The sequence below is a fragment of the Panthera tigris genome, chromosome A2 (assembly GCF_018350195.1).
Source record: "Panthera tigris isolate Pti1 chromosome A2, P.tigris_Pti1_mat1.1, whole genome shotgun sequence".
Classification (NCBI taxonomy): domain Eukaryota; kingdom Metazoa; phylum Chordata; class Mammalia; order Carnivora; family Felidae; genus Panthera; species Panthera tigris.
The window spans coordinates 149,921,193-149,944,827 of NC_056661.1; the positions used below are offsets into that span (position 1 = coordinate 149,921,193).

The 23,635-nt window shown below is 43.6% G+C and overlaps 1 protein-coding gene across 1 annotated transcript in view; it reads right to left on the bottom strand.

Annotated features, from left to right (window-relative positions):
* Positions 1–17,584: 17,584 nt before the first annotated feature.
* Positions 17,585–23,635, bottom strand: part of MTPN (myotrophin) — a 55,804-nt gene continuing 49,753 nt past the window's right edge. Inside the window, exon 4 of the mRNA XM_042973145.1 lies at positions 17,585–20,155. Within this exon, the coding sequence (XP_042829079.1) occupies positions 20,069–20,155 (87 nt within the window). The 3' untranslated portion in view covers positions 17,585–20,068. The remainder of the gene's footprint in view (positions 20,156–23,635) is intronic.

Here is a 23,635-nt window from a genome sequence, read left to right on the forward strand (position 1 = left end):
AAGAGAAAGTGGGTGTTCACCTATGATTGCTAAAGTTCACTCACACACATCCCCAAGGCCAGATCTATTCGGCATCTCACATTTTTACATTCCCTAAACAGAGAGTAGGACTCATTCACTCTGGGAATGTGCACAGTATTTTGAGTATTTTGGGTCAGAAAGTTGCTGAGAACTGGCAAAAATATCTAGGGAATAACCTCAGTAACTTATTTCAAGCCATCATAGGCCTAGATATCCACTTTCTAAATGTGTTCCCTTGCAAAGTTCTGTCCCTTATTTGCCCTACCATATATTTCTGATTCTTTAATTGACCTCAGCTCCTTTCTTCTCTCTCAAATGCATTTTATCAGCTATAAACTCTTCTGATAATCTACACTTCCTTTCTTCTTAGTGTTAGCATGGCATATTTTTCTTCATTTACTTTTTTTTAATTATTAAAAAAATTTTTTTTAATGCTTATTTATTTTTGACAGAGGGCACAAGGTGGGGAGGGGCAGAGAGAAAGGGAAACACAGAATTGGGAGCAGGCTCCAGGCTCTGTGGTGTCAGCACAGAGCCCGACATAGGGCTCAAACCCACGAACCGTGATCATGACCTGAGCTGAAGTCTGACGCTTAACTGACTGAGCCACACAGACACCCCCACCATCCATTTACTTTTAATCTATATGTGTCTTGTAGACAATATGTAGTAGGATTTTTTTTAAAGTTTATTTATTTTTGAGAGAGAGAGAGAGAGAGAGAGAGAGAGTGTGTGTGTGTGTGTGTGTGTGTTTGTGAGTGGGGGAGGGGCAGAGAGAGAGAGAGAGAGAGAGAGAGAATTACAAGCAGGCTCTTTGCTTTCAGCACAGAGCCCAATGCAGGGCTCCATCCCACAAACCGTGAGATCATGACCTGAGCCAAAATCAAGAGTTGGATGTGTAACTAACTGAGCCACCCATCGTGTACCTCGGATCTTGTTTTTTGATCCACTCTGACAATCTCTGCCCTTTAATCAATGCATTTTGACTATTAACAATCAAAGTGATTACTGATATATCTGGATTAATATCTAACATATTCATTATTATTTTCTGTTTGTTGCCCTTGCTCTTCATTATTATTTTTGTCTTCTTTTCTGCCTTATGTAATATTAAATGAGCATTTCATATGACCCCACTTTCCTTTCTTAGCATATCAGTTATACTTTTTCTTCTTTCTTCCTTCTTTTTCTTTAATTTTTTTTAACATTTATTCATTTTTGAGAGACAGAGAGACAGAGCATGAGCGGGGAAGGGGCAGAGAGAGAGGGAGACACAGAATCCGAAGCAGGCTCCAGGCTCCGAGCTGTCAGCACAGAGCCCAGACACGGGGCTCGAACTCACAAACCCTGAGATCATGACCTACGCTGAAGTCAGACGCTCAACCGACTGAGCCACCCAGGCGCCACTCTTTCTTTTTTCTTTCTTTCTTTCTTTCTTTCTTTCTTCTTTCTTTCTTTCTTTCTTTCTTTCTTTCTTTCTTCTCTTTTCTTTCTTTTTTCTTTCTCTCTCTTTTTTCTTTCTTTCTTTTTTCTTTCTGTCTTTCTTTCCTTCTTTCTTTCTTTCCTTTTCAGTGGTTGCCTTAGCGTTTATAATATACATTTACAACTAATCCAAGTCCATTTTCAAATAACACCATGCCGTTTCATGGGTACTGTGAGCACCTTATAGTAACAAAATAACCTTAATTGCTTCCTTCTGCCCCTTGTATCACTGATGTCATTCATTCTACTTACATATAAGCATACATAAATATACACAAGGTATATACATAAGCATATATAGATATACACAAGCATATAAAATATACATAAGTTATATACATAAGTATACCTAATTGAATGTATTGTTGATATTAACTGCTGCATCAATTAAGAATTAAAAAAAAATGGAAGTTGTTATTTTGCCTTCACTTATTCCTTCTTCAGGGCTCCTCTTTACGTAGATCCACATTTCTGACCTATATCATTTTCCTTCTTTCTAAAGAATTTCTTTCAACATTTCTTTCAAGGCAGATCTACTGGCAAAAAATTCCCTCAATTTTTGTTTGTTTGGAGAGTCATGATTCCTCCTTCAATTTTGAAGGATAATTTCTCAGAGTACAGAATTCTAGGATGGTGGGTTTTTTTTTTTCTCTCTCTCAACACTTTAAATATTTCACTTCACTCGCTTGCATGGTTTCTGAGAAGACATCAGATGTAATTATTTCTTCCTCTGGATTCTTCCCAAAATTTTTCTTTATGTTTGATTTTCTGCCCTTTATTTATTTATTAGTAATTTATTTATTTTTATTAAAAAATTTTTTTTGAGAGAGAGCTAGTTGGGGGTGGGGGAAGAGGGAGAGGGAGAGAGAAAATCCCCAGCAGGCTCCACACTCAGTACAGAGTCTGACATGGGGCTTGATCTCAAGACTGTAAAATCATGGCCTCGGTTGAAATCAAGGGTCAGACGCTCAACTGAGCCACTCAGGTGCCCCTGATTTTCTGTAATTTAAAAATTATATGCCCAGGTGTACTTTTGGGGGCATTTATGGTGATCTCTGAGGTTCCTGGATTAGAGGTTCCTGGATCTGTGGCTTGATGTCTAATATTAATTTAGGAAATCATTGTCCTTTCAAATATTTCTTCTGTTCCCTTCTCTTTTCTTCTTCTGATATCCATATTTTGCATATATTATGCCTTTTGTAGTTGTTCCATAGACCTTGGATATTTTGCTTTCCGGCCCCACCCACCCTCCCAGTCTTTGTTCTCTGTTGTTTTTGGTTTCTGAGGATTATATTGATAGATCCTTTAGCTCAGAGATTCTTTTTTTCCTCGGCCACGTCCAATCTGCTAATGAGCCCATCAAAGCCATTTTTCATTTCTGTTACAGTGCTTTTTAATCTCTAGCATTTTTTGTTCTTTCTTAGGATATTCATCTCTCTATCTACATTGCCCATTTATTCCTGCATGCTGTCTACTTTATCCATTAGAGCCCTTAGCACATTAATCGTAGTTGTTCTAAATTCCTGATCTGATAATTCAGACATCCCTCCTACATCTGGTTCTGATGCTTGCTCTATTTAAATTGTGGTGTCTTTTGTTTCTGTTTTGCTTTGTGTTTTGTTTTTTACTTTTGGTGTACTTGTAATTTTTTCTTGATAGCTGGACATGATGTATCAGGTAAAAGGGACCGCTGTAAATAGGTCTTTAGTAATGTGTTGGTGAGATGTGGGGAAGGGTGGGGGGTGTTCTACAGCCCTATAATTCTCAGTCTTTTAAGGAACGTGTGCCTCACCATTGTGAGCTTTACAGGTATTTCTTATCTTTTTTCTCTTTTAGGTGGGATGAGATGGTTAGAGTCAGCTGGAGTTGGGTATTTCCCTAACTCAGATCAATTAGGCTCTGAAATAGCCCAGCAGGTTAACCTCTGGTTAACTAGTTTCACCTGAGGGCAGGCCTTGTTGAGAAAGCATGCTCTGGTGTATTTAAAAATGGTTCCTTTCCCTCTACCCCTGCTGGAAGCTTGAGGGAGTAGTTCTCAGGTATTTACTAGGGGGAATCTGGTCAAACTCCCGGAGGTAAATCTCATTGTTCTGGGGGTTTCCCATGATTGGATCACCCTGGAGTTTTTAGCTCCTGGACTTGTCCACGTGGAGCCTCCAGCAATTTGTCAATTATGGTTCCAGTTTTCCTGCACAGCACTGGTTCCCAGGGCGTCTCTCCTCTGGTAAGTCCTACCTCTCTGTGTTTGCTTATCTTTCTTTTGAAACTCGGGGGCAGTGGTTTGCCCCATGTCCTCACTTCTCTAACCCACCGAAGAAGAGTTGTTGGTTTTTTAGTCTGTTCAGGGATAGGGAATGACTATCAGAGCAGTTAATTCAAATGTTTTGGAAAATATGTGTAGAAAAAGTGAGGTGGGGGTATAAAGGGGCAATGGCAGGCAGGGTTGGAATGGAATAATCTTTCTCTGGGCTCTGCCCCCACCAGAGTCACCTTGTGGCCTCTGCAAGCTCTCTGGGTACCTGGCATCTTGGGGATCTGAATGGCTTACCTGCTGAGCAGGAGGCTTCTACACTGCCAAGGCTTGGGCTCTTTGAAAAGCCCACAGCATAGCTCTGACCTGCAGACTTGTGACAGCATTAGTCTGTCTCTGTTGGAAGGAGTTGGCACCTTGAATTATCAAGCATCTCTATAAATAGGAGAGGACAGGAGCGCTTGGCATTTGTAGTGGCAAATCATGTCTTGGAAAACTGTCAGCATGCTCAGCATTGACAAAATCCTGGGGAAAGGAGACCAGCCAGCTATCATTTATTTATGCTTTCAAAGGGCTCTGGAAACACAGGTAACAATGAGGTGTTAGAACAAGCCCTGTCATGTATTAATAAACAGGAAGCCTGATAATTGGGAGGAAGTCTCCCCTCTCAGATGGGTCCTGAGGACTAATAAGGCTTCCTGGGGCTTCAGGCTGGAGCCCTTTTAATGACCTATTAGTGAGGTTGCGGAAGAAAGAGAATGGCATTTTCTCCCTCTTCAGCCACTTTTGTCTGAAGAACTTCAAGGTATTTCATTAGCAAGTCCTTTTAAAGAAGGTGGATACTGTTCTACCTGGGATCAACCCAGAATAGACCTACCTGAGGTTCGAGCTTTAAAATGAATGAACTAAAAATAATTATTGAAAGTCTATGAAATGCCAGACACTGTGCTAGTCACTGGAGACACAAAAATTGAAATAGTGGTACCCGGCTTGTAGCTCACAGCCTACCCAGTATTCGAGGTCAAGGGCAACACATGTGCCAAGGTGACTGTATCAGTTCATCTACCAGTACCTCAGGAGTATTTGTGGGGGCACCTGGGTGGCTCAGTCGGTTGAGCGTCCAACTTCGGCTCAGGTCACCATCTTGTGGTTTGGGAGTTGGAACCCCGTGTTGCCCTCTGTGCTGACAGCTCAGAGCCTGGAGCCTACTTCCGATTCTGTGTTTCCCTCTCTCTCTGCCCCTTCCTGTCGTACTCTGTCTCTCAAAAATAAATGTTAGAAAAAATTAAAAAAAAATATTTGTGTGCTCAGGGGAGATTCAAAAGAAAGTAAGTCCCAGCCCACCCCTCGAGGGGCTGTGGACTGATAGGGAAGGCAGAAATAAACACACTTGGTGGAGTAAAAGGATATTTTACTGGAAACATGGGTAGCAAGACTCGGAAGACGGCAGAGATCCGTGTAGGTTGTAGCCCAGAGAAGTCATGAAGAAATGGTGGGAGGTGTATTTGTAAAGGGACGATGAGCTGGGCAAGTACAGGCCTCAGGAGCCTGGCCCAAGGGTGGAACTTGAAATGGGAACAGGAAGCCACTGAAGGTTTTTAGAAAGGAAGGGGGTTGTATTCGTTTTCCAGGGCTGATAGAGTTCCACAGCCTGGATCTCTTAACAGAAATGTATTGTCTCAGGTTCTGGAGATAGAGGCCAGCAATCCAGGTGTCCGTGGGGCCCTGCTTTCTCTGGGACTCTGGCTGGACCTGTCCTGGACTTTTCAGAGCTTCAGGTGGCTGGCTCTTGGTCCTTGGCGCTCAGTGACTTTTCGCGTCCCTCTGATCTCTGCCTCTGTCCTCACATTCTCTCTAAGGACACCAGCTGCATTACATCGAGGGCCCATTTTTACTCCAGTATGACCTCATCTTAACTAACCGCATCTGCAATCCTATTTCCAAAGAAAGTCACATCCTGAGGTTCTGTGGGTTAAGGCTTCAAGAGTGCTTTTTGGGGACATGATTCAACCCGCAACAGGGGGCGGTAGTGTGAATGGAGGGCTCAGCTGGGCGGTGGAGGGTTTTAATAGAAGAAATGACTGCGGGAGAGGATGAAACAGAGTGTGTAATCCAGCGAGTTTGAGTCCGTTTCAAATCTACATGATTAAAAATATGTTGTGGTATCGATTGAATTAATTGATTTAAGCATGCATTATATTTGGAAGGAAAGAAATGCCTTCTTTGTGGAGGTGGCGGGCAGGGAAGATGGTGAGTTTTTTTAAAATATAATTTATTGTCAAGTTAGCTAACATACAGTGTATTCAGTGTGCTCTTGGCTTCCCATGATTCATCACTTACATACAACACCCCGTGCTCATCCCAACAAATGCCCTCCTAAATGCCCATCACCCATTTTCCCCTCTCCCTTGTCCCCCCACCCCATCAACCCTCAGTTTGTTCTCTGTATTTAAGAGTCTCTTATGGTTTGCCTCCCTCTCTGTTTGAAACTATTTTTTCCCCCTTCCTTTCCTGCATGGTCTTCTGTTAAGTTTCTCAAATTCCACCTAAGAGTGAAAACATGTGATCTCTATATCTTTCTCTAACTGACTTAAGTCCCCTGGCATAATACCCGCTAGTCCCATCCATGTTGTTGGAAATGGCAAGACTTCATTCTTTCTCATTAAGATAGTGAATTCTTGGATGCAGAAGAAGTAGCTGAAGAGAAGGACCCAGAGCTTGGAGGAGGTTTCAGGAAAGATGTGGATTTGGGAGTCATTCTTCCAGAGGGCTCCTGGAGCCCTTGACTCCTGGCCTGTACCCCTTGACCTGGCTTTTTTTTTTTTCTTGTTTTGATGTTGAGCATCTGTGTTAGAAACTCTTCTGGTTGTTTGCAACTTCTCTCTCCAATAGCGTCCAGACTCCTGTCATAACAAATGAACACCAGGTGCATTTCGTTGACGGTGTGGTGGGCTTATTTGGATAATTCTCAAAGAGGAGACGAATGTACTTGAGGAGTCTGGATGCAGAAGGACAATATCAAGTTGGTCTAAAACTGTTATTTCTAGGGTATTCTTCATCCCTCCACACTTCTGGAAGCCTCACCTCTTGGGAGTAGAAACCGGATGTTTTCAGATCTCCCAAAACCTAGCACCACTAACTGCTTTCTCAGAACACTGTCTTTAAACCTCTTGAATCCTTTAATAACCATTTGGTACCAGAAAATTGGTGTTGTACCCAGGCTCTCCATGCTCTTCTTGCCTGATGATCCATAGTATTTTTGACTCCATTAGTCACCGTGGTTTAAATCTAGCTCGCCTGTACTGTTCCTTTAGTCCATTTAGTCCGTGGACGGCAGGGTGGCCTTCAGTGAATCTTCTTGGACACATCAAGCATCAGGGGATAAAGCCGACTGAGCAATGATGACCTTTTTAATTCAGTTTTCATTGGATGGATTTAGGGAGAGAAGAGACTTGGTTGTCGGTGTCAGAAGCGTTTCTGCATCTTGGTAAAGAGTTTCAGCTCGGCCAAATGTGAGCACAGGCAATGTGGGCAAGTTCATCTAGAGCACAAGTTCATCTGAATGCTCAGAACTGCCCTCTCTCAGTGAGTGCAGGCAAGAACGTAACACAAGGCGAAGAAAGGAAGTGCTACACCACTGTGGTCAGCTTGACTTCAACCTCAACACAGCCCATCAATCTATATTTGGAATCTGCTTCCCTGCCTTCCCCTTTGACATAATTAGCCCAAGGGCTCATGAAAGCATATATCTCTTGACAAAGAGGCAAGAGCTTCAAAGAGTGTGATGCCAGGTCCATAGAGGCCAAGGTGGTCAAGTTGATTCACGACATGACAAAACTAACAGAATTCTTTCTTAACGTATGTCAGGAAGCACAAGGCAATCTTGAACCCAAATAACTGTGGCAAGAGAAGAAAGATTTTATCCCCCTGTGTGCAACACTCTGTCATTTAGCAGGCGTATTAAATCGTGAATTTGACACTCAGTAGGTAATCTCTCAAAAAGTGAAATTTAATCAAATGAAAGTTCCTGGGCCAGAGGTATTAAGTTGACTCTAGAAGATCTCCTTCGAAGTCCTACTTCCTGCATATTCTGAAATGAGTGTGTTGAACCCTTTTAAAAGATAATCCGCTGGGTCACACAACCAAAACAGAGGCGGTTGGTCTGATTGTCCTCAGAGAAGAATTGTTCCCCACCCCCCTCCTCTGCACCATCAAAACACAGTGATATCTTCTGAGTGAACAGTTGTGTTTCGTGTAGCAACTGGGCACCTGATGTTCAGGTTTCATTTGGGGTTTTTAGTCCTTATTGTGAAAAGAGTTGCTACTATAATGACACAAAACAAGATGCAAACTCCTAGCTCTGGGAATGAGCTGAAATACAGGATTAGGTCATGGCATGTGGAAAAAAAAAATTGGTTGTGGGAGGTGGGGCGCCAGGAAAAGATGAAAAATGAGTCTTAAGTGCTTCTCTGCTTAGCGTGAGGAGTAGATGCTAGAAACCCATCCTCCACAGGGCGATCAAGGGCCACCCTCCTCCTTGTCCTCCCCTGCAGTGGGAGTGTTATTATTTCCCTCTGGTGGAGGTTGGGCTTGAGTCTCCTGTGTGGTCCCACAAGGATGATCTAGAGAGCTCTGGAGCAGCAGCCCAGGGGGCTGCTGCTGGCTCTTGGTCCTTGAATGCTCCTTGTGCAGAGATGGCCTTCTTCGAGCATCAAGCGCGGCTCCCCGCCCCGTCCTGTGGGCGGGACCCTTAGAGGGGTGCCAGGCAGTGTCCCTGGAGGGCCGGCTCGGCATCTACTCTGGTTCCCAGTGCTGCTGTGATCCGCCTCCATCCCCTGTGTCTAGGCCTGCATCAGTGTTCCACGAGACCACAAACGGAAATGGGGAGAGTCTGACCCCTGGAGCTTGGCTCACCTGAGGCCAAAACACTTCATTCGGGGCACGAACACCATGAGAGGCGTGGACCTGAGCAAGCCCCAGGCGCCGCCCCCCCCCCCCCCCCCCCCCCCCCCCCCCCGCCCCAGGAGCTTATTTCCTTCCAGCACCTCTCAGGATGTGTAGTGATGTAGTGATTTCATGAGTAGATTCCGTGGTTTGGTTATGGTTGTTGTGTTTTCCTCTCCTCATAAGAGGTAAGCCCTGCCCGGGCAGGAGTCCTGTCTGGAGTATTGATGCCCTATCTGTGGTGCCCACAGTGGTGCCACACACCTTTAGGCTACTCATGTGTGTTGACCGGCTGAATGAGCTCGCAATTTAGAGAACAGTTGATCCTCTCTGCCTCCCTTGATAAAATTCATGCTGAGCTGAAATGGGCCCAGTTTGTTGCGTAGTTGGAGGTTTGGTCTCTTTGTTGGTTACATCCCCCATGATGATGTCTCTCCTCCTTCTGACCAGTGGCTGTTTGCTCCCTTCTTGCCTCTGCACCAGAGGCATTTAGAGCTATCAGAGGCATATATCTATATATCTATATATCTATATATCTATATATCTATATATCTATATATCTATATATCTATATATCTATATATCTATATATCTATATATCTATATATCTATATATCTATATATCTATATCTTTTGGCTTGTGGTTGGCATGGGTCCCAAGAAAGCTGCTTTGAAATGATGCCACAGGGACGCCTGGGTGGCTCAGTCGGTGAAGCGTGGACTGCAGCTCAGGTCATGATCTCAGGGTGTGTGAGTTCGAGCCCCACATCAGGCTCTATGCTGTCTGTGCAGAGCCTGCTTCAGATCCTCTGTCCCCCTCTCTCTCTGCCCCTCCCCTGCTCATGCTCGCTCTCTCTCTTTCTCTTGAAATAAATAAACTAGAAAAGAAACAAAATGATTTCCCAGGTCTGGGTTGAGTCAGTATGCTTGGATACAGTGAAGGATCCTGCTCTCCAGCTGTCAGGACGCCCACCCCTGCTGGCCAGCACGGAGGCATCCTCGCCTTCCTTGTGAGGGAAGACAGCACTGGCTCACCCTGCAGCTTGGGTGGGAATCTCGGGGGAAGGCGCTGAGCCCTGGTGGCTCCCCTTTTTTCTCTGCTGTCCCCCGCCTTTCCAACCTCCCCACCCTGTGCCCTCCCGCCCACACTACTTAAACCGCTGCTTTCTTTTTTTGCCTTAAAGCTACTAACTTGGCACAGGTATCTGACTCATCCCCACTAGCCTCTTTGTCCAGGAGGTGAAAAGAAAAACTGGCATGGACGTCAGAGACCCCTGTTCTGTCTGGGAAGAGAGGGATAAGGATTCTGTAGGCGCAGGAGTTTATTGTTAAGAGCGCCTCAACTTTGCTAAACAGAAAGGCAAAGATCTTTTTCTCTTAATCTGTTCTTCCTTTCAAGAGTTGGAAAGAAAAGGAGATCCTGGGTCCCTCATGGTATTTAGTGTTTGCTGTGTGTGTGTGCATGTGCATAATTTTCCACTTGCTATTCAGACATCTTGTCTCGTCCCTAGGTGATGCCACAGACCCTACGCCCTTCAGCTAGGGTGTTGCGTCAGGTACCTATTCTGCATAAACAAAACACCCCAGAACCTGGTGGCTTAAAACCACCACAATTTGTTGGCACTTGTGCAGCTCGGACTGCGTTTAGCTGGAGGTCTTTGGGCTGGTCTCACCTGAGGTCACTCACATGCCTGGAAGTGAACGGCCCAAGATGGCCTCAGTCACATGAATGGTGATTAGCCGGGGCTGTAGGCTGGGACAGCTCAGTTCTCTGTGTGGCCTCTCCTAAAGGGTAACTCTGGACTTCTTCCTCATGCTGAGATCCAAGGGGGCAAACCCCAACTAGGAAGTACCTGTTGAAGCATCTTCAGGTTTCACATTTGCCCCATTTGGCCCGAGCAAGTAGCATGGCCAAGCTCAAGCATCAGCGTGAGGGGTTACAAGAGGGCATACGTTCTGGGAGGCATGACTCACTGGGGGTGGTTACTGGAACCATTTATCACAGCTATAAAGAGATGCGTTCTTCATGGGCTTGACTTTTCAGTGGCTCCTACTGACCTATTACATTCTCTCATGACTTTGCTAATCACTCTATAACTAGGTTCTGTCCAAACCCAGAGGGTATTTCTCAGCCTATTTCACCTAAACTTCTATCATCTGGAGTTGGCAAACCTTTTCAGCGCAGGACCTGACAGAAAATACTTGAGGCTTTGTAAGCCATAGGCTCTGTGCAACTAGTCCCTCTGCTGTTGAAGTGTGGAAGCAGCTGTATATATGTGTACTTGAATAGGGTACGGCTGTGTTCCAATAAAACTTTATTTATAAAAACAGGAGGTGTGCTAGGTTTGGCCTGTGGACTGTAGATTGCTGATTATTTGTATCCTAATCTTGTAGATTGCCAAGAAAATGTACATTACACTCAAGTATTGCTGCCTCTCAAACTTGAAAATTGTCATCCTTATAGAACTTGATTTCATCATGAGAAATGATTGATCAATGCATGTTACCTAGTATTTCCCACATGACTGTTTAAAATCCAAAAGCCGTTGTGTTTTTAACTATCTTTTTGAGAACTTGGTAAAAACTGTTCACAGAATTGAAATGTCATGAGTTGGTTCCGTGAAAGTTGGAGAGGCAAAATAATAAGGTATAGGGAGTACAAAGTTTAGGCAGACTGCCTGAGTTCAAGCCTGGGCTCTACCATTCACTGGCTGTGTGACCACAGGCAAGTTACTTAACTTCTCTGAGCTTTGGTTTTTTCCTCTGAAAATAGGGATGATGATAGTCCTACTTCATAGGGTTATTATGAATATTAAACATGTCTGTTCACATAAATACTTAGAATGGTGCTCAGATCATAGTAAATTTTCAGTTAAAATGGGGAAACAAACAATGAAATATCCTGAAACTAACTCCTTTAAGTGGTAGTTTTTTGATAAGCATAGGTATATGAAAGTTTCCAGGCTCATAGTGTTGTGGTATAACAAGGACTTGTAATTTTACCTTTAAGCTGTCAGAACCAAAACTCAGTAAGTCCCTGGATATAAAAATCAGTTCTATTTCTGTATAGAACAACTATCCAAAAAGAAAATTAAATCCATTTACGATAGTATCAAAGGGGATAAAATACTTAACCATGGAGGTGACAGACTTGTGTGCTAAAAACTATAAAAAATTGGTAGAAGAAATAACAAAAGCAGGACACCTCCTGTTGATTGACTGGAGGAATTAATAGTGTTAAAACGGGGACCAATCTTCCCAAAGCAACACATGGATTCAAAGCAATCCTTAAGAAAATCCCAATGATCTTTTTACAGACATGTAAAAAGACTCCTAAAATTGATTTGGAGCTACCAAAGACCCTGGACAGCCAAAACAATTTTGAGTAAGAAGAACAAAGCAAGCGCTATTCCACTCCCTGATTTTAAGAAATATTGCAAAGCTATAGCAATCAGCAATGTGGTATTGGCATAACAACATAGAGATCAATGGAACAGAATACAGAGCCAGCAATAAACCCTTGCGTATAGCGTCAACTAATACTTGACCAGGGGAGCCAAAAACAGTCAATGGGGGAAAAGTCTCTTTGTTAAAGGATGCTGGGGAAAATTGGATATCCACACAAAAGATAATGAAATTGGACCCTTGTGAACAAAAACCAGCTCACAGTGGATTGAAGACTTAAATGTAAAGCCTGAAACAAAAGACTCTTAGAAGGAAGCAGGATAAAGGTTCTGACACTGGGCCAGACAATTATTTCTTTTGGCACCAAAAGCACAGGCAACATAAAGCAAAAATAAAATGGGATTACATCAAACTAAAAAGCTGCTGCACAGCAAAGGGAGTCGTCGTCAAAGCAAAAAGGCAACCTATGGAGTGGGTGAAAATATTTGCAGACCATTTGTCTGATAAGGAGTTAGTAGCCAACGTATATAAAGAACTCCTATATCTCAACAGCAATAAAACCAAGCAATTGAATTTAAAAAATAAGACCTTTTCTGGCCAAAAGACAATTCCTTCTAAAGAAGACCTACAAATGGCCAACAGGTATGTGAAAAGGTGCTTCATGTCACTAATCCTCAGGAGAAGGCAAATCAGAACAACAGTAAGTTATTGCCTCCTTTATGGTTGGTTACTATATCTATAGAAAAAAAATAACAATGGACAAGTCTTGGGGAAAGTGGGAAAAAGGATGCTCTTAGTGGTGGGAAAGTAAATTAGTACAGCCACTATGGAAAACAATGTGGAGGTTTCTCAAAATACTAAAACTAGAATTAACATTTAATTCAGCTGTGGAGAGCAAGATGGAGTCACTCATGTTAAGCAGGGACCTAAGCAGCCAAGGGCATAGCAGCTAAGACCTGTTATCACCAAAACCTGCACAGGCTGACGGCACCCAGAACTGGTAACCATCAAAGCCAGGAGAGCCTGGAAGAACTGAGGGCTGCTAATCATGAGAACCAGAAGAAGTTTGCAAAGGCCCAAGGTTGATTAAACCCCTTTAAGAAGGGATGGTTTCAGCAGCATGCATCACCTATTGTCGGACTGTCAGACTCTTGATGTGTACTCTTCCACATCTGATGGCCCTAAAGAGGCAGCCGCTGCTTAAGGCTCTGCCCAACTGGTCTGTGAACATAGTAAAGATTCTCCACTGCTTGAACAGAATAAGCAGTGAGTGCTGAGAGCTGACTGGGAAGCAGACAGGGTCCTTACCTCAGGGAACACTCATAGACTGACCTTGAGTTTGCTTTGTTAACTTCTTATGCCTCACCGTATCTTCTTTGTTGTGTCATGATCTCGTGGTTTGAGTTTGAGCCCCTCATGAGACTCTACGCTGACAGCATGGAGCTTACTAGGGATTCTCTCTCTCTCTCTCTCTCTCTCTCTCTTCCTCCCTCCCTCATTCTCTGTCCCTCCCCGTCGCCCCTCCCTCTCCAGTTCTGTCTCTCTCTCCAATAAACAAACTTAAAAAAAAAAAAAAAAAAAAAGTCTTAGAAGCAGAGACCAGAATGGCAGTTGCCAGTGGCTGGGGTAAGGGACAATGGAGTGTTGGTTTCTTAGTCTTCCATTTTAAAGTTACTATGAGTACTGAGTAAGGTAATGGGGTGTAAAAGAAAAAAAAAAAAGTCCTTGGCACAATGCCTAGCTCCTAACTTGCATACAATAAATGTTAAAGAATTTAGTTGTGAAATCAGCATAGATCTGAGTACTTTCAAGCCTATTTATTTGGAATGTTATATTAAAAAAATTTTTTTCATGTTTATTTACTCGGGGAGAGAGAGAGAGAGAGAGAGAGAGAGAGAGAGAGAGAGAGAACAGTGGAGGGACAAAGAGAGAGGGAGACCTAGAATCCAAAACAGGCTCCAGGCTCTGAGTTGTTAGCACAGAGCCCAATGCAGGTCTTGTACCCACGAACCGTGAGGTCATGATCTGAGCCCAAGTTGGCCACCCAGGAGCCCCCCCCCCCCCCCATTCCAGCCTATTGAAAAGCAGACCAGACGAGTAAATCCTAAGCATTGGCAACATGGCCAGACGGGGCAGCTGCAGCAGATGTGAGTGAATGCTTGGAACAAGTTAGAGTTCAGGCAACGACACACAGATCCTAATACATTTTCCGACTTACTAGTAAAACCTCAGAAAAGTGATGGTTCTTACAAAGGTTTTCGGGGCCCCTGGGTGGCTCCTTTAGTGGAGCATCTGACTTCGGCTCAGGGCATGATCTCATGGTTGGTGGGTTCGAGTCCCACATCGGGCTCTGTGCTGATAGCTGAGCCTGGGACCTGCTTCGGATTGTCTCCCTCGCTCTCTCTGCCTGCCCCTGCTTGCGTGCTCGCTCTCTCTCAAAAATAACTAAAATCTTCTTGTTGTTGGTGTTTTAATGTTTATCTAGTAGTATCGTCAAAAACCACCCAGCGATCAGGAGTTGTCTATGCATGATTTTCCTTTGTGTAATAAGATGCTGTGGCCGTGAATGTTGCCAGACGTGTGACCCATCATTCTATCCAAACCGTGTAGATAAGACTATCTTCTGCTGCAGCTACTGAAAGCACAGAAGTTGCTAGGGTGGCCAGACCATCCTTTGTTTCGCTACTCTATTTATAGCTGTGCTTTAGTATAGGCCACAATGGCTCAGTGACCTGCATTTGATCCCACAGTCAGCATTTCCTCGATGAATCATGGTCACTGTAAGATTTGTCTTAATTTCATTGATTTGGGTTTGAGGTTACCAGTAGCACTTATAAGGCTACTTGGCCAGTAGTTAGGTACAAGGACGCTTAAGTCTAGCCCCAGGGTCCTAACAGCCATCCTTCAGTCAGGAGTGACTGAAACAGAGCTTATTTCATATTTGTGTAATGGCTTGACGTTAGTAGTTCCAGAACAAATAACACTCAATGTCTACCAGGTGGCAGGTGCTGTGAAAGCTGCTGATCACTTTTATTCTCAATCGTTAATTCTGTTTCAATGAAATAAGAGCCTTGAAGGAAAATACCCTCTGGCCGATGCGTGATGATCTGGCTAGCGTCTGGGAAAGATTGTTAACGGTGAACAGACGATGGTCGGGGTGGGGGGGCTGTTCCGGAGCCAGCGAGCACCCACGGCAGAGGAGCGTCCGTGTTCACAGCGCCGATGCCGGCACAGGGCACAGGGGTTGAGAAAGCGGGACTTGGCCTCCCGGTGTGGCGCTCTCTTGCTGTAGGGCTGACGGACGGAAACCAGCAGGGACACCCCTAAGTGGGGCATCCCCAGTGATCGGCAGTGTGGCGAGCCCAAGATATGGAGACTCCAGACCCATGTTCCCAAATGCCTTGCATGCCTCCTCAACCCTCTGTGGAATTGAGGGAGGAACGTGGGCAGAATTCAAGCAAGTCCGTCACGGGGACTCCGACCCTGGGGAAACCCTATCCACAGCAACTGACAGGACATCCGGTGGGGAAAAAAAATCCCTAATAATGGTCATTGTCCTCAGTGTTGTCATCGTAGCAGCCCTGGTTACATTCCTACCCCCACTACTTCTGCCCAGAGTGTAGCTTGGAAGCTCGTCTTAGCAGAACTGTGGCCACCCACGAATTTCCTATGTCTCACGTGTTGAAGGTTTCCATTTGCTTCGTCCCTGGGAAGCCACTCTGATGACCTCGCATTTATAGGCTTTTAGACAGTTTGTCTGTGGTCTTTCACCTGGAGGATTTGTTACAACATGGACGGATGGGCTCGGCCCAGACTGGCGTTTGGTAGGCCTGGGCTGGGCATTTGAATCAGGGTGAGGTGATGTCGCCAGGCCAGGGACATTTTGAGAATCACTGGTCTTGTAGAAGTGAAAACAACAACAACAAAAACCCTTGTAACCCACCTGACTCCCCGCTGGAGTCCTGTGATAGCCGATCTCTAATCACAAAAGATTTTCATAGTAACTCTAAGTGTCTCCCATTGACTAAAAATCTATACTAGATTCAAACACTTAGATGAACCCCAATTCTTAAAACGGAAGTTTCATGGATTAAAAATATCTGTGAACGCTCCCACCTACAGCCACCTGCTACCCCCCACTGAAACCTCAGTCGGCAACCTACAGCTTCTGAAAGATAGCTTTTGCTTCACTTAGCAACCTCGTGTATTACCACTCAGACCATTTCAAAAGTAAAATACGCAGTAGTCTTAGGTTGTTGACAAGATTACTACAGAACCCAACTAGAGATAATCTTGATGGGTTTTTTGAGGTTCAAAGGGATTTAACGCTAAATCAGAACATCGTTCTGAGAAGTACTCTAAGGAAGTGCTCACGGTCAAGGAAGTTTGGCAAATGAGAACCACCGGGATATGCAGTGACTTAAGGAGCATACGAAAGATGGGCGTGATTTCCCATGACCCGGTTTTCCTTCGCACCTGGTCAGATCCTGGTGCTCTAGAGGATACTGGCTGTACCTTGCTTTTAGAAAGCCGGGAGGATTACCGAACATTTGTAAGTGAGACGGTCTGTATCAGGAGACAGAAAAACAAAACTTCCACATGAGTAGTAACTCTACTTCAATTAAATCTTTCCTATGTCTTAGTTTCTTTCCACTTAGTTTTTTTCTAGAGGTGGGAGGCAGGGGGAAATTGAGATGACTCAAGAGTCAGAGTCAGTCACAGGACCTGTACAGTGGTACAGGAGCCTGGCAAAGAAAGGCCCTGGTAACCGGGGCGGGCGGGGGGGGGGGGGGTGGCGGTAAAAATGCTGCTGATGCATTCCTTGTAGCACAATTCAAGTTTATTCCATTTGTTCTTGCAACACAAACTTAAACACAGTATTATTTAGCATTCGGATGTACATGGACTAGGATAATATGAGAAACCCAACTGTGTCAAAAGTATTACATTGTGGGGAAAAAACGAACTCAAATATATCAAAATGCACAAAGCACTAGTCTTCCTCCATTACTGCTTAGAAAGATATGATTGTTTCTCCATTTACAAAATAGAATCAGGACGATTTAAATTCTTAAAATTTTGCATGCAAAACACTGCAATTGCTTACGTAGGAGGGCACTCTCCCCAGCTTCTTCTATACACAATCGAGTACACAATATTGCATGAAGTAAAGAGCAGCTCAGTTGAAGTTTTAGGAAAAAAAAAAAAGTCAGTACATAGAGATTTGAGGATCCATTATTGAGGGGAAAGAAATCAACGAGGAAAGGGCCTTACTTGCCTGCAGCTCGCACCCACTGTACCCAACTACCTCTCCTCTGTGCCCCACTGGCTGTGGAAGGTGAGCGACGCATAGAAGAGCTACTTGGGGATTCTCGGGTGCTGTGCACCAACTCTGGGTCTGCGGATGCAGGTTCGAAGCTGCGAGGGCGAATTTGTTAGTACACTACCGTGAACAGGCACACCACCTGTTTTTACTTGATCTAGTGCATACAAAATGACTCCATACAAAACTACAGAACATGCAAGATTTTTCTTGAGATGTTAAATATTCAGTGGAGAACAAAACTTACTTAACCTTCTACTAATGCATGTAGTACCAAAAAGCAGACATGATTTTAGCTTCCTTTACTCAAAAAATGAACATTAAGTGTTGTGAATTTCTCTGCCAAGTGGTTCAGAAATACATTATAAATAAACTAGTTAAAAAAAATGGTCAACCATCTTGGCCAGTCTATTCTATGTTTATGTTATTTCTCAAGCAATTGCTCCAAAACCATGGGGCTTCTGAAATGGCTGAGAAAGAAGAGGGAAGGCGGGTTAGCCTCTACTGCACTACAAGAAACGCAGGCTCAACTGTACAAAGAAGCACATGGTCTCCACACCTGATGACGGGAGAGAGCAGGCCAGGTTTAGGAATGATAGGACAGTGCACTCTCTGCAACAGCCAACTACCACAGGTTTGAAAGGAAAGGTGAAAATTCTAGAGGGTAAAATCCAAGCCTTTCCATAGCATTCTGCCAAGAGGTGAAAACAAAGATACCAAAACACCTTGTTGCTACCAACTGATAAAGTGCCCTCCATCTTCAATGAGGATAGGTCTGTTTCTGCTCAGTGATGTTATAAAGTACTGTTGACTGACTTTGACTCCAACGCGAATAGGCTGCGTTAAGACTGGAGAATTAGCCAAATTATCAAAGTATTTAAACCACCATTTTATTTGTGATTGTTTTCTCGGATGCAGGAGAATTACAGGGTTAGGTTAGTTGTAAGCGTAAAAGCCACAGGATTAAAAAAAAAAAGTCCACGGGGGAAAAATACACACGCACGCATGCACGAGAGCGCACGCACACACACCCACCCCCCCCCCCCCCATAAATCCACACCCTAACAAACCAATCAGCAATCGATCAGTAAGATTAGTTATTAGCTGGCTATTCTTGATAGTAGTTTAACCCTGTTTTAGAATGCTACATTACCTTAAAAAATCATCATGAATTCTTTGTTATCCACAATCTGAATAGAAGTCCCTAACCCAACCCCCCCTTTAAAAATTTGAGGTACATTCAATTATTGCATGATTTGGCTAAGGAAAAAACCCTAACATTTTTAGCAAGCTTTTATGGATGGCAAGTCAAAGGAATCAATACTTTAAATGCAGGATAGCAAATTTAAGGGTATATGTTTTAATTACTTGCACTGCTCATGGAATAAACTTTGGAACATGTGTCTGAATACTTCCTGCAGGTCTTAACACCCATTTTAGGGCACTGCATTTTAAGAACATGGAATACATTTTGCAGATGTCACACTTAATGTGATGAATGGTTTAGAAAACAAAAATAGATCATGTAGGTGGGTTGGCAGATGTTCAGCAGAAGCCTATCGACAACTTGGGGAAACCTGGTAACAAGCGTATTTTTGAAGGGACGGGGCTCAACTTGTCCAGATTGTAAATCTCACCCCAGTGACAGCTTTGGTGCAGTGAGCAATCAGCATCCAAGGTGGGTCTGACAGAGGATTTCCAAAGAATGTTCCTTGATTCTCCAAACATAATCGAGGCCAATCCATTCAAAGAGCAAATGAAGAAAATCCGTAGGTACTAAGACAACTGTTCTCTGTATGACACTCACAGGCTATGGCTATGACTCTATGTTTAAATCCCCTTTTACTACCAGCAGGAGTTTGAAAGTGTTTGAATGCTCTAAAAACGTCTGAATCTAGAGGAGAAAAAAAAAATATGCACACTGGAATGATTTCTCCTTTAGGCTTCCAAAATTTAAGATTTTATAAATAAAACTAGTCAGTTTTATCTAAAGACACATGACACCCATGTGAAAGGGGAGAGGAAATCCAAAGTTGAGTCATCCAGCAATTTAGGAGTGTGCCCCCTCACCTTAACTGAGCTCCCACGTAAAGCTGAAAGTCGCCGAGGGAAGATTTGGTCGCCGACCACGGGCAGCGCTCTGAACTCCGCCAGGAGGCCCCCAGGAGAGTGCGTCTTAAGGCAGAAGGCTAGAGCCGATTGCTGATCTCAGCACCCAGAGTTACGTCACAGCAGCCGCCGCTGCTCGCACAGTTAGGGCTGCACACACGGAGAGCTGGCCTTGGGATAGTCAGACCCTCGACACAACCTAATGAATAAACTAGCTAGGGAGCTGAAAAGGTCAAATGTTACTGGCGTATTTTGTCTTGGTTCTCCCTTGGGAATGAGCGGTATATTTTGTTGGAAATGGAAAAGAGACGGACTTGATCAGGAATCCGAGTAAAAGCCTGATCACGGTTTTCTCCTCTCTTCCAAAACATGTTTTTTTCTGGTAGTCTGATTTGTTATGAATTTCTCTCTCCCCTCACCCCTCGTAAAGTATTTAGCTGAAGAAGCTGGCAGATAGAGAGTGACAGACAGACAGGCAGCAGTGTGAGGCCACAGGAGAGCCCTTCTTCCAGAGCTGTCAGCCCATCCGTCCATCACTGAAGAAGAGCTTTGATTGCCTGGTTGTCAGTGGCTTCAAAGGCAGTTAGTCCATCTGGACCTTTCACAGACTTATCAGCACCCTGAAAAGAGAGGGAAGAGCGTTAATACTAAATGAGTCCACCGTGACAGAAGAGAACTCCATTATCTGCACAGGCTAATGTTTATGTCCAGAATTAATAATCCCCAAACTAATGGAGTGCCTTCTACTGAAGAACCCCACCCCCCCCCCCCCCCCCAAAGTACTTGGCTAGGTTGTAAGATTAAGTGGTAAAAATACCAAATTATTTTTTGGGCACTACGAACTGTAAGTTACAAACACAACTTGCCAAGAACAGGCAATGACTGCCTTTCATTTTATACTACCATGCACCTGTTAAGCTTTAAAAGATCATCTCTGTCTATAATATACAACAGTGGGGAGGGGAGCTGGGTGGCCCAGTCGGTGAAGCAGCTGACTTCGGCTTAAGTCATGATCTCATGGTTTCTGAGTTCAAGCCCCAAGTTGGGCTCTCTGAAGGCAGTGCAGACCTTGCTTTGGATCCTCTGCCCTGCCCCCTCCCCGTCCCCCCTTGCTTATTCTCTCTAACAAAAACAAAAATGGGGGAATCACTTTCGCTAAAGAAGAAAGTATTACTGTGACAAAATTGTTTTTCTTTTTTAACACTTTGTGGAGAGTGCATGAATATGGCACATTTCTAAAATTCAGAGCTTACAAACCATTTATTTTAGACACAATCCTAAAGAACACTGTGTAATATTGGTCATTATGTTTACAAAAACTGAGCAGTAAATGACTGCTATGTGGGCTATGGAAGGAGGTCCCTTCTGTACCCTAGGGAAATCCTCTCCAGCCTGCTCCAAAGCTTTACCTGGAGAGTATGGCTCTGGAATATTTCACTTGCAACACAGCATTTCAGTTTTGAGACTGCATACACACACACACACACACACACACACACACACACACACCTTTGTGTCTGTTGTTTTAGCTGCTTTACTAGAATGAAGCTCCGTGGGAGGGTGAATCCATCTGTATTAATTACCGCTGGGTTCCCAATACCTACAAAAGTGCCAATCACCTGGGGGGTGAATTTGCTCCCAAGCCAGGTCGGAACTTTTTAAACTCCCAGAGACCCCAATATTCCACCATCCAGGGGTTCTCCTCGCTAGTTACAGCCCCAACCAGTGTTTAGTCATCAACCAGCCTCTAGCGTCTCACCTTTCTCCTCCTGCCAAATCTGCACTGTTCCTCTGTAAGACCTACAGAATTCTCTAAACTTGGTAGAAATGGTCACTTAGAGACCAACTCGAGTCAAGCCCAGGGGTCTCTTCTCCCATTTATGTCTCACTGCTCTAGTCGTAGGGCCCCCTCATCATGTCGTTATACATCTTGGGTTCTATACAAGATGCCTTCCCCCTTTGCTCGGACAGCCACTCACTCATTCAACAAATATTTAGGGAATGTGTAGACACTTTGTAAGGAGCAGGAGAATCAAAGAAAACCAAGATAGTCTGGCAGTCTGACTAGTGGGAGACAGACACATGAACCACTGTGACAGAGGGGACAAGAATAAGAGTGATCTGTTAACCACAGTGGGATGTGCTAGGAGGATGTAAGGGAAAAAGGTTTCCTGGAGGAGGTAATGCTTGAGCTGAGTCTCGATGAATAAGCACAAGTTGATTAGGTAAGCCAAGAAGGAGATGGCATTCTAGGAAGTGTTAGTTAAATTGTTGTAAAGTCCTCCCCAATACGATTGTAACAGTTTCCGTTTCCTCATTTTGTAATTGAACTTAACTGCTTGGTGGAACGCAGCCGAACTCCCAGTCAACTGGGAGAGAAATGTGTGAGTGAGAACTTCGATGGGGTAAGTCCTCCACAGGTTGTGCGGCAGTAATTGGGACCGCTCTGTTCAAACCGTCTCCTTTCCCAGCTGCTTTCACGATTAGCATTATAAACTATAATCGGGTACTAACAAAAAGTTAAATATTATAGCGAACATCTGTTGCGTTTTAGTGGCCAGAGTTCATTTCCCTTCTTCTGAAAACAGCATCCGGATTTCATTTTGGGGAATCCTTTGTCCCCACTGTGTAGAGTCCTGGGACTATGTAAGTCAAGGTGCCATGGACTTTCCTCACCGTGGAGTGTCAAAGATTTACCTGACACACGCAGGACTCTCACTTCTGAATTCTGAATCTTGACTGGAGATCAAAAGAGAGAATAAAAAGAGCTCACTTCTTGGGTGGCATAACCTGAAAGAGACCACTGAGGACTTCCTGCCATCTGGAGTCCTGCAGCTGCCATCTTCCCGCCCCGGTGAGCCTGGTCCTCCAGCTTTCCTGTTGGTTCTGGACTAGTCTTAAAAAATGCCTGATATCTATCTGTTAATTTCTGCCATTTGCAACAACAAAACAAATCTAGCTGATTCACCGAAGTCACTTTCCCCCCTAATTTTAATAGACTCATCACAGAACTCAGAATATACAAAAACCCAAAAAACTCGTAAGTCTGTAAGACACTTTTGTTAACATTTTACTGTTTGTCTACACTTTTGTTCTAAAAATAAGCATATGCTGAAAACATATGTCTTTTAAACATAAATGAGGAACCCTAGAAGAACTAGTGACTACATATCAGACAACAGAAACTTTAAAATTAACCAGTATTATTACAAAGATGGGCATTTCATAAGATAAAAGGTTGACTATTCAAATTTCAAAAATGAAATTGAGAAAACAGTTCCATTTATAATAGCATCAAAAAGAAAAAAAATACTTAGGAATAAATTTAACGAAGTCAAACCAGTTCTGAAAAAGACGAACCAGTTTTGTCAATGTGGATATGAAAATTAAAAAAAATTTTTAGTACTTAATGCAGTTACTAAAAAACTTACATAAATTGGTGTATTTGATTTGAAGAAACTGTTTTTAATCATTTGGTTTTAATTCTAGTGATGATTTTCATAGCTCTCAATAATATACTCAGGGTACTATTTGCATTATTAACTTTAGATACTACCTTCTTACTTCCTGCTACATGGGTGAGGCTTTAGCTCACCACCACCTTCTTCTCCAGACCCTCCCAATTTCCTGTATTTAAAACATCAATTTCTCTTTCTTCATAAATTTAAATGACATTTTTAACTTTTTATAAGTCTTATTTTTTTGAGAGTGTGCACATGTGTGTGCGTGGGGGTTGGGGGAGGAGGGGCAGAGGGAGAGACTTTCAAGCAGGCTTCACGCTCAGCATGGAGCCCCACAGGGGGCTTGATCTCAAAACTATGAGATCATGACCTGAGCCAAAGTCAAGAGTCTGACTAACTAGTTGAGTCACCCAGGTGTGACCAATGACACTTATTTAAGCCTTTATTTCTTGTTCCACCAGTTCTGACAGTATCTCATCCCTCTGTAAGATTCTCTGCCTTCCCATCACTCCTTCTATCTCTTAACTTGCCAGCTTTTTTATTTTGTCAAGATGAGCTTTTATATTCTGTTCTGTAAAAAGTTTCTTTTTTATCCTTTATAGTCACCATGATGTATATTACATCTCCAGGACTTCTTTA